The sequence below is a fragment of the Triticum aestivum genome, chromosome 4A (genome assembly GCF_018294505.1).
Source record: "Triticum aestivum cultivar Chinese Spring chromosome 4A, IWGSC CS RefSeq v2.1, whole genome shotgun sequence".
Lineage (NCBI taxonomy): Eukaryota > Viridiplantae > Streptophyta > Magnoliopsida > Poales > Poaceae > Triticum > Triticum aestivum.
The window spans coordinates 124,071,141-124,082,442 of NC_057803.1; the positions used below are offsets into that span (position 1 = coordinate 124,071,141).

Consider the following 11,302-nt stretch of genomic DNA (forward strand, 5'->3'; position numbering starts at 1 on the left):
GTCCAGGACACTGTCAGCGTGTACGTAGCCGAGAACTCGTGTGAAATCCCTTCTTCGTCAAGAAAGGTATCCACATTTGTGTTCTTGAACTCCATTTCGTTGTCGCTGCGAACCTTCTTGATCTTCACTTCAAATTGATTTTGGGCCTTCCTAGCGAAGTTCTTGAAGATTTTTTGGACCTGTGGTTTATCATCAAGAAAGAACACCCATGTAAATCTTGAAAAATCATCGACTATGACTAGACCAAATGAGTTTCCACCAAGACTTTTATAGGCATTGGGACCGAAGAGACCCATATAAAGTAGCTCGAGCGGTCTTCTCGTGGTCAGGATGTTCTTCACAGGGTGACTTCCTCCAACTTGTTTTCCTGCTTGACAAGCATTGCACAATCTATTATTGTCAAATATAACATCTTTCACTCCAAGGATATGATCACCTTTAATAAGTTTATCAAGATTTTGCATGCCCACATGACCTAACCTTCTATGCCACAACCAACCTTTAGAAAATTTAGCAATTAAGCAAGTTCTAGGTTGAGCCTTTTTAGTAAAATCAACAATGTATAGATCACCTCTACGTATACCGGTAAATACCATTTTATGATTATCTCTACAAAACACTTGGCAATCTACTTCAGTAAATAGGACATTGAAACCAAAGTCAGCAAGTCTAGGTACGGGAAGTAAATTATAGCCAAGAGATTCAACGAGCATAACATTTTGAATGGAGCTATCATGTGAGATGGCCACCTTACCAAGGCCAACCACCTTACCCTTTGAGTTGTCACCAAAAGTGACATACTTTCGACGGCCGTTGTTTTCAGCAAGCTCATGAAACATATCCTTGTCTCCGGTCATGTGATCGGTACATCCACTATCAAGAACCCATTCCTTTCCTCCAGCCATGTAGCCGCGAAGATTAGCCATAAGACCAAAGTGTCTCATAGACTCATCAAGATCAAAGTCACTATCATCATCCTGATCATAGTATCCATGTTCAACATCGTCTTGTGATTGATCAGTTCCTAGGGAGAGTGATTCATTAGATAAATGATCATCACAATGTTCATCTTTATGAATTCTAATGGCTTTGGAGATGATATTGCTAATGATTCCAACATCTCCTTTGGCACGCATGAGGTTAGTAAGCTCAAACAGACAATCACCAAACTTAGGATCATTGCAATTCATCTTACTCAAAGCAATAGACTTGTGAAGAATCTCATCTAAGTTTTGCAAGGAATAGTGTGGAAATCGTTCCTCAAGAAATCTCCATATGGTGTAGGCACAATCAAGAGCAGGCAAGCTACCAATTAAGTTTCTAGGTAATCCTCTAGTGATTAAATTAACAGTTCAAAGATTATGGAGCATGTCAATAGATTCATCAAGGGTATGATGCAAGGGGTCAACAAGGGGTGCACAAGGGCTAGCAATGTACTTGTTTAAGTGATATTCATTGAAAATCTCAAGCATCTCAATTTTCCACACATGAAAGAAGTCTCCATCAAGTATAGGTACTCTACGTCTAAGACTCCCCAACGTAGACTCATCCATCTTCCTCCAATGGTAATTAAACCAAAGCAATGGAGACCAACGCTCTGATACCAATTGTAGGATTGAGAAGAGGTGTCTAGGAGGGTGATTAGACCCTCAACAAAGAAAAATAGCAGTTTTTAATTTCTTTAAGTTAAGGTGGAGTTTTAGCACAAATTTAAACATTCACAATACATTTCAAGCAAACATGGCAAGAGTATATGAGCAGCGGAAAGTAAAGCATGCAACTTGCAAGAAAGTAAAGGGATGGGATTGGAGTGTGCAAACGCAATTGGAGACACGGAGATTTTTGGCGTGGTTCCGATAGGTTGTGCTATCGTACATCCACGTTGATGAAGGCTTCAACCCACGAAGGGTAACGGTTGCGCGAGTCCATAGAGGGTGCTCCACCCACGAAGGGTCCATGAAGAAGCAACCTTGTATATCCCATCATGGCCATCGCCCACGAAGGACTTGCCTCACTTGGGTAGATCTTCATGAAGTAGGCGATCTCCTTGCCCTTACAAACTCCTTGGTTGAACTCCACAATCTTGATGGAGGCTCCCAAGTGACACCTAACCAATCTAGGAGACACCACTCTCCAAAAGGTAATAGATGGTGTGTTGATGATGAACTCCTTGCTCTTGTGCTTCAAATGATAGCCTACCCAACACTCAACTCTCTCACACAGATTTGGCTATGGTGGAAAGATGATTTGAGTGGAAAGCAACTTGGGGAAGGCTAGAGATCAAGATTCTTGTGGTTGGAATGGAATATATTGGTCTCAACACATGAGTAGGTGGTTCTTTCTCAGAAATGTATGCTGGAAGTGTAGGCACGTTCTGATGGCTCTCTCCAAGAATGGAGGTTGGGTGGAGGGGTATATATAGCCTCCACACAAAATCTAACCATTACACACAGTTTACCAAACTCGGTGGGAACAAATCATGAAACCCGGTCAGCCCAATTTAGTTCAAAATGTGAACGTTAGGATTTTCGGTGGGACTGAGATGATCAACTCGGTGGGACCAATGTGCTAGGGTTAGGGTAAAACCTCAGCTTGGTTTGACCGATTACACAAACTCGGTGGGACCGATTTTGGTAATAAGCAAAACAGAGAGTTGGTCAAGCAAACTCGGTGGGACCGATAGCACATCTCGGTGAGACCAAAATTATTGCAACAGGTAATAGAGAGTTTGCAAGCCCATCTCGGTGAGACCGAGATCCCATCGGTGAGATTGAATTGATTAGGGTTTCTGGCAGTGGCTATGTCAAGTGAACTCGGCGGCGCCGGATAAATCAAATCGGTGGGGCTGAGTTTGACTTTAGGTTTGGGACATAAGTGGAAATGAGAAAGTGGTTGAGGGCTTTTGGAGCATATCACTAAGAATTTTGAGCAAGCAAGCCATTGAGCAACACCTCATCCCCTTTTAATAGTATTGGCTTTCCTATGGACTCAATGTGATTTTGGATCACTATAATGAAAATGAAGAGTCTTGAGTTTTTGCCAATATTTGTCCTTAGCATCTTGAAGGGGTTCCACATCCTTTTGTCCAAGCCACTCCTTTGTTGAACACATCTGAAATATACTAGATGAAAATATTAGTCCACAAGAGACATGTTGACATTAATTACCAAAATCACCCAGGGAGCACTTGTGCTTTCAGAAGGCTTGAGCTCGACTCCACAAATCTCGATAACTTACAGCGAGTACAACAAATTGACCCGGGCAACACAATGAAGCACAACATCTGAACAAACTGACCAGAACCACAACATCAATGAACAAAATTGATCATATCAATTTATCACTACATCATGCTTTCACATTTACACATGTGTTTTAGTAAAACAGAAATTACATTTCGGGTAGCCAAAACATTGATAACTGAACTTGTCTATCTAGTCAAAACGATCACAACTCGTAAATATTGTTACCACATCTAGTTAGACTTTGTAGGTGGTTGATCTAATGAGCCATATGTTTGCAACACAAAATAATCAATCAATATATGGAATTAAAGTCCTTCACATGCATGATCCTAATATGGTGTGTCATTTATCCACGCTGGAGGTAGATAGAGTCGATTAAATGATGGCACGTATGGGACATGCACCAACTGGAACCAATCACCGAATAAAAGAGGAAACGATGCCACAATGTTGACAACCACTCAAGGGAGTGAGGTTGCTAGTGCTTCTCGATCCTTGCACCACTTGCATTATCCGTCTGTCACCACCACACAATGACACTATCACCAAACACATAAATCATACGTAGACAAAGAGGATGAAAGTAACACATGATAGCTTCAACGCATCACTCTGATAATACACCTTTTTGCTGAATTGAAGGGCAAGATATTCTCCTTGAAACAGCACTGATTTTGGTAGATTACAATCTGTAGTAATTTGATCTTCTAGACCTTACAAACGGTGCCCTGAACTATCTCGTGTCCACCCAAAATGAATCCAAAAGATTTTTCTTGTAGCTAGGGCGCAAGCATCACCGCATAGGAGGCATTCAGACACCCACGTACGCGGTGGGCCACGCACGGAAATGCATACCTTACGCCCCGGACGAAACTGCTTACACTTTGGTGTGGTTGGTGCAGTGTGCGCATTAGTGCATCACTTTCCTGCACGCCACCTAATCATGATAGCGACGTCCGGGAGAATGAAAAAAAGCTTTCAAGGCGACAATAGGAGGGAGGGACACCTGTCTTCTCTCCACTCCCCCGCATTGCTTCGACGCATCACTTTGATACCAGGCATTTTTTTTCTTTGATGGATTGAAGGCCAAGATATGATCCTTGAAACAACAATGATTTTCGTAGATTATGATCTCTAGTAGTTTGATCTTCTAGACCTTGCATACGAAAGTTTGAACTATCCAAAATGAATCAAATAGATTTTACTTGTAGTTATGTAGTCACCACCGTGTTAGAGGCATTCAGACACCCCACATACGTGGCAGACCACGCTGGGAAAAGCATACCTTATGACCAAGACGAAACTTCTTACACTTTGGTGTGGTTGGGGAAGTGTGCCCGTTAGTGCGTCACTTGCCCGCACGCCACCTAATCATGGTTGCGGCGTACCGGCGAAGGGAGAAAGCGTTGGTGGCGCTCCCCTCATGCTGCTTCCTCCCTCTAGCTTCGTTGCCCGCCACCTCTCGCCCATTTAAAACCCACCACCACTACCAAATTAAAGTCCTTGACATGCATTATCCTAATACGGCTTGTTCTTTATCCATGCACGCATGGAGTCAGTCAAGTGATGACACGCATTGGACATGCACCAACTGGAACCCATCACCGAACAAACAACGCCACAACATCAACAACCACTCGAGGGAGTGTGATTGCTTGTTTGTGCTTCTCGACCCGAGCATCCATAGCATCATCTGTTTGTCATCGCCACAAAATGACACTATCACCAAACACGTAAAGCAAACGTAGACAAAATGGATGACAACAACACATGATAGCTTCAACGCAACACTCTGATACTAGGCCTCTTTTGCTCAATTGAAGGCCAAGATATGACCCTCGGATACATTAATTTTGGTTGATTATGATCTGTTTGATACTTTAGGCCTTAACGAACGGCAGCGTCAACTATCTCGTGTGTAGCCAAAATGAATCCAAAAGATTTTGCTTGTAGCTAGAGCAAACGACGTCACCCCCATCGAAGGCATTCGGAGAACGTATCGTCTGAAACGGGCTAATCTGTGCACCCAGTGCACCATGTGATTTTGGGCCATTGGATGAAAATCTGAGGGATGTGGTTTCACTAGAAAGTGAATTGTTGGCACATTTGCAAAATTGTCCTTCTACTTTTTCGAATGAACCTGCACTCCACATCTTACTCTCGCCATCAATAAATATGTATGTTTACTCTTCGTATCTACATAAAAAAAAGGTTATATCTTTAGGGGAATGTCTAAATTCAGATCTGTTTTGGCTATAATCTTTGTTTCTATGAGATCTTTGGAAGAAGAACAATATTGACTATGTTTTTTAATGACTTGGAGCTTATAGATGTTGCGGCCAAGCTTCGAAACAGAGAAATAGAAAAATATATCCAGCATTAGTAGTATTGTTTCGAACATCTCATCAAAATAATGATGGTGGTCAAACCATATCTACATTTGGATATATGGTCCGGCCATTCCTATGCTTGAAGATAGAAATTACAAATCTACATTTAATGTTGAGAGAGGGAGATGGTGTAGTGCGGCTTGATTTTGATACTGCGTGAGAGCATTGTTGCTAATGTGCCAACAATCCATTCATCAGCTAGACTGCACTCGTCCGATATCCATCCAACGGCCGAAAATAGCTCGGTGCAGCCGTGCATATAGAGTCGATGTGGTTGGGGCAGTGTGCGCATTAGTGCGTCACTTGCCGGCACGCCACCTAATCATGATAGCGGCGTCCCGGAGAAGGGAGAGGGCGTTGGTGGCGCTCCCCCCTCGTGCCGCTTCCTCCCTCCGGCTCCGCTGCCCGCCACCTCCCGCCCTTTTTAAACCCACCTCCACTGCCAAATTCGCGTCCGCCACTGTCGCCGCTGCCTAACCAGGCTACAATCAGACAGTTTCTGGCTACGACACGGCACGACGCGACGCGAGGCTCTCGAGAGCGCGAGCGAGATCGTCGTCTGCTGCGGCTAGGGAGGTGTCGTCGGTGGTGGTCTGCCTCATGGGCTCCGCCATGGACCACGTCGGCGCGGCGGGCGGGAGGGCCAAGAAGGCGTCCGGCGGCTCGCAGCTGTGGAAGAAGGCGCTGCTGCATTCCAGCCTCTGCTTCGTCATGGGCTTCTTCACGGGCTTCGCCCCCTCCTCCGTCTCCGACTGGCGGTCCGTCGCGCCCGCCGGGGTGGGGAGCAGCCACGTGGTGAAGACGCCGCAAGTGATCGCGTCGGGCGCGGCCATGGACCGGAGCCTGCTGGCGCGGGACGCGGCCGCGAGAATCGGGGGCGTCCCGCGGCCTCTCCTGGTGGTCGTGACGACGACCGAGTCGACGCCTACGGCGGCCGGCGAGCGGGCGGCGATGCTGACCAGGATGGCGCACACCCTGCGGCTCGTGCCGCCGCCGCTGCTGTGGGTGGTGGTGGAGGCCGCCCCCGACGTGCCGGCGACGGCGAAGCTGCTGCGCGACACGGGGATCCTGTACCGCCACCTGACCTACAAGGAGAACTTCACGGCCGCCGAGGTCGCCGCGGGCAAGGAGCGCCACCACCAGCGCAACACCGCGCTGGAGCACATCGAGCGGCACCGCCTCGCCGCCATCGTCCACTTCGCCGGCCTCGGCGACGTCTACGAGCTGCGCTTTTTCGACCAGCTCCGGCAGATCAGGTACCGTCCAGTCCGTTCCTCAGCCCTTGCATTCCCCCTCCCCCGCATCCTCCTAGCCTAGCAGCAAAGTGAAAAAAGATCTTTCACTCGAGGAAAACAAGAAAAGCTTTTGCCTTGTGTTGCTGCGAGCAAAGCGCGCGGTCGCGCGGACGGTCACGCGGCGAAGTACGCAGCTAGCGACCAAAGCGCTCACGCTCGAGGGGCTAGTTGCAAGCAACTTTGTCAGGTTGCCCCGAGCGCTACAGCTCACGCACCGCCTGGACGACCTCCGGCCCAGGGCTAGTTTAATCGCCGGCGACGATCCAATTATCATCCGGGCCATGTGATGTGAGGAGGAGGAGGCCACTCACCCTCCCCATTAAAGGGTCGTTTTTTATCTCTCTGCCCCCATTCTTTTCCCCTGCCAGGCCTGCGCTGTACCATACTACCACTTGGGATGGATCTCCAGTCAGTCAGGCTGGAGCAGTCCATTGCTTTGTGTTATTTTACTACGACGGCGACGTAACGGTCTTGTTCCGTCCTTGGGTGCCAATGGCAGGCATGAGAAAGGAAGGGGCGTTGTTGCGTAGGAGACGCCCAAATGTGTCGGTAGAATGATTGGCACCCCTCAACTAACGGTACGGGTGAGCGGTGTCCTTCCTCCCCGCGGGCCTGACAGGGAAACATGAGCTCCTGCCGGACGTTGCACGGCTGCTAACTGTCAAACTGGGAGTACTTGCAATCACGGCAGACGCCTTGCATGTTCTATTCGGGGTCCGGGCCTGTACGTACGTACACGGCACGGGTTTCTCGCTGTTATTTCCAGGCTGCTGAGCGTCGCGTAGCCAGCAGCTGACTGGTTTTGTTCAGTTCGCCGAAAAGGAAAGGAAGAGCGATCTTCGTCAGATCAATTCTACTATTGTCTTCTTGCTTCTGATTCTTGACCCTGTGCAGTCTCGCCCGTCGGTTACTCGGTTTACTCCTATTTTGGCAATATTCGTAGTATCTGCAGCATCGTTCCCGTCGTGTTAGATTGGTTAGCAATCTCCTGCATTAGTGGCATTAGTGTCTGTAACACGGCAGTACTACTCAATTTGTTTGTGCAGTTCTCCGAGTATATATAGGCTGGTACTTATATAGTATGTCCAATCTGCATTTCAGCATACTCCAAACTGCTGTCAGAAATTGACGTCTAGCATAGTTAGGCAGAAGAAAAAAGTGTTTCTACGAACTAATGCTTCAGAAACTGCATGCCAGCCATTTCGATCTGCGCGATAAGACATGCTTAATCACCAGTACAAGCACCATATTTAGCAAGCCACTAATTCGCCGTCGCGGCAGCATGACATGGACGCCCTACTGACCAGCATCTTTTCAAGCTTTTCGGCACATGCACGCGCGCCGTTTCCACCATCTAAATATTGTAGTAGCATCTAATCCAAACCTCTAACGCGAGAATCTGTTGCTTTTACGCGAAATCTTTTGCAGTACATTCGGTGCGTGGCCGGTGGCGAGGATGTCGCGGAACGAGCGGAAGGTGGTCATCCAGGGCCCTGCGTGCAGCTCCTCCAAGGTCCTCGGCTGGTTCTCCAGGGACCTGATGAGCAACGGCACCGCCGGCACGGGCGGCGGCACGGCGGCGACCTCGCCTGAGATTGACGTCCACGGCTTCGCCTTCAACAGCTCCGTGCTCTGGGACCCCGAGCGCTGGGGCCGCTACCCGACCTCCGAGCCCGACAAGTCCCAGGTCAGTCCACCATCAACCCTTCATTGCGCAGTACAGTACAGCACACATCGCAGTAGCAGTAGCACACTGCTTGCTTCCTCGTTCCTCGGCCGGCCGGCCGGCTCGATCGGCGTCGCCATGCATGCATGCATGCATTCCCCGGAACTAACAGCAAGCATTCATGTTGACTTTCGCGCGGCACAGCGATGTCGCCGCGGCTGCGGGTTTAGATCGGCGGAGGCAATTTTCCGCCATGAAAGCGGCGTCTTGCCCTGTCTGCTAGTGCTAGCTAGCCAGCTCTGTTCGTGCATGTGGTACAGGTGGGGTTGGAAGGGGAGGGACGATGAGATGAGAAGGCCTCGTGGCCCATCTGTCCCAACTTTTCCGGCCAAATTCAACTTGTCACGCGTCCTTCAATTTCGCATAAACATGCGGTGGAGGCCCTCCTTCGTTTCATCAGGGAAATTTGCAAAAACAAAAAATGGCGCGGGCGTCGGTCGGTACACCGAAGCTGCGGCAATCGACAAAACGGGTCGAATCCGAGAGGATCTGGAAATGGCAATGCAAATGCCAAATCGCTGGGGGCTTATCTTTAATTTAATCCGGTGCGGTGCGAGTGGTATGATTTGGTGGGGAGGGGCCCCGGGCGTGGGGATGAGTAGGATTTGGTGCAAGGCAAGACACGCCCGGTGTTGGTGGTTGGCCACAGCACCAGCAGTACGGCCGTAGCACCCCTGGCTAATAGCTAATGCCGTTCTTCAGAAAACCAGGGCTTCTTTTAGGTGTGCAGCTGACTGTTTCACCTGTCATGAATCTAACCACTAAAGCACTAGTTGCTGCGATCAATCATGAGAGGCCGTTACAGCATGTTTCCATCTCTGTAATGCGATGATGCCATGACGACCTATGATGATTTTTTCGCTTTTGCCAGAGCTAACATGTTTTCTTGTACATCATTGTTTCGCAGGACTCGATGAGGTTTGTGCAGCAAGTGGTGTCGGAGGATTATAGCAAGGTGAAGGGCATTCCTCCAGATTGCCTGGAGATCATGGTGTGGGGCGTCGACACGACGCCGCCGCCGGCCCCGTCTTCCTCGCAACAAACTCCGGGGAATAAGAGGAGGTAGATGGGAGAGTTGTAGAAGAGATCGTCGGATCCAAGAGCCGAACAAGCTGCTGCCTATACTGTACATGCAAGGGTCGCACCAGTAAGGTGTTGATGCTCCTACTAGCTGCAAACATAAGAACTTTTTTGGTTTTCGTTATAGGGGACGGATCGGCAAGTATCCTCCCGGGCTTGTACATCGTACTTACCTTTTCTTTTCTCTTCAACAAACTGTGATATATGCATACTTTCTTTTCTTTTCTTTTCTTTTCTTTTCCTTTTTTTTTTGTTTCAAGAGGTTTAGGTGATTACATGACACCCCTTGAACTGTCTCTAAAGAATGAAATGAACAGAAGGCAGACATAAGCAGAAGATATATCGTTTGCTCTCTACTTTTTTTTTTACAAAAGGGGATCATCCCTGGCCTCTGCATCATTACGATGCACACCGGCCATTTTTCTTGCTTACGGGTGTGCTTGAACTGAAGTTACCAAAGAATATCTAATTCTCATAGGGGGATTGAACAAGCATGCTTGAGGAACACACAAACCTAGACTACGTACCCTGCCCTATGTGATCACCGGCCGGAGCCATTCATTAAGACACAAGGGTCTCAATCGAGCAGCTTCCTTGCTGTTGGCGCGTCCCGATCGTGCGCAAGAATCCATTAGGTTAAGCCGGTTCTTGAGGATATGAAATGCAGTGGTGGCCAGTGGAGTAGACGACTCCTTTTTGAAAAGGGAAGCATCGAACAGTCTACCTGCAATCAGAATCAGCATGTGCCCCTGAAGCGACGCATGTCTCTCGTTTGAACACCAACCATTGTGTAACGTAGCTAGTCATGTGGTAGGGTTTCTGCAATAATTTGCACCTGTTCCATGGCCATATTTTCCAGGCTTTCTCTTTGGCTGGTGCATGCTGTTGGTGATTTGTGCGAGCTTGTTGGTAGGTTATCATCTGCAGCGCCTAAACTAAGCTGTGTGCAGTGTCGTGCATGGACCAAGGAAACACTTTTTCTTTCGCCCCACAGGGACCAAGGAGACTGCACCAATGGAAACAACCGCTCGATGTCAGATAAACACAAAACAGCAACGCATTGTATACTAGTACTATCTAGAGTGTTTTCCTCTCTGGTTTGCTAAAAATTGTTTTCGCGACAGGATTTAGTTCATCTGCAGTATGAATCTCCACTGCTGACAAGCTGCTACGTACTGTATGCGATAGTCTGAACAGAACTCTGAACATCTCGGTCTTGTGTGGCTAATTGAAGCGCTGTTTACATGCACTGAAGCTAGATGGTGCGCAAACATGCCATTGACAAACGGACGAGTTCTTAATGAGGGTTATAGTTTCACGCTGCACATGGCATGTTTCGTTGCTTGCTTTACACATGGGAATATGGGATGGTTTTGAGCAAAAAGGTCGCACAATCACAACTAACCTTTCTCACTAACAGAAGCCTGCATAAGGTCATGTAGACAGAGCATGAAAACATGATGACCTGTTTGTGTCTGTACTGGTTACAGAAAATAGGCTTCGAAGTTGAAACTTGAACACGGACCTCGGTCCAATAGAATGATGTAAGAGCATCTCCAATAAAAG

General features: G+C 48.0%; 1 protein-coding gene across 1 annotated transcript; it reads left to right on the forward strand.

Annotated features, from left to right (window-relative positions):
• The first annotated feature begins 6,014 nt into the window (after positions 1-6,014).
• LOC123085549 (probable glucuronosyltransferase Os03g0287800) lies at positions 6,015-10,076 on the forward strand. Its single transcript, XM_044507207.1, has 3 exons — positions 6,015-6,891; positions 8,359-8,617; positions 9,564-10,076. The coding sequence occupies exons 1-3, from the start codon at positions 6,236-6,238 to the stop codon at positions 9,720-9,722; spliced, it is 1,074 nt and encodes a 357-aa protein (XP_044363142.1). The 5' UTR covers positions 6,015-6,235; the 3' UTR covers positions 9,723-10,076.
• The last annotated feature ends 1,226 nt before the right edge of the window (positions 10,077-11,302 follow it).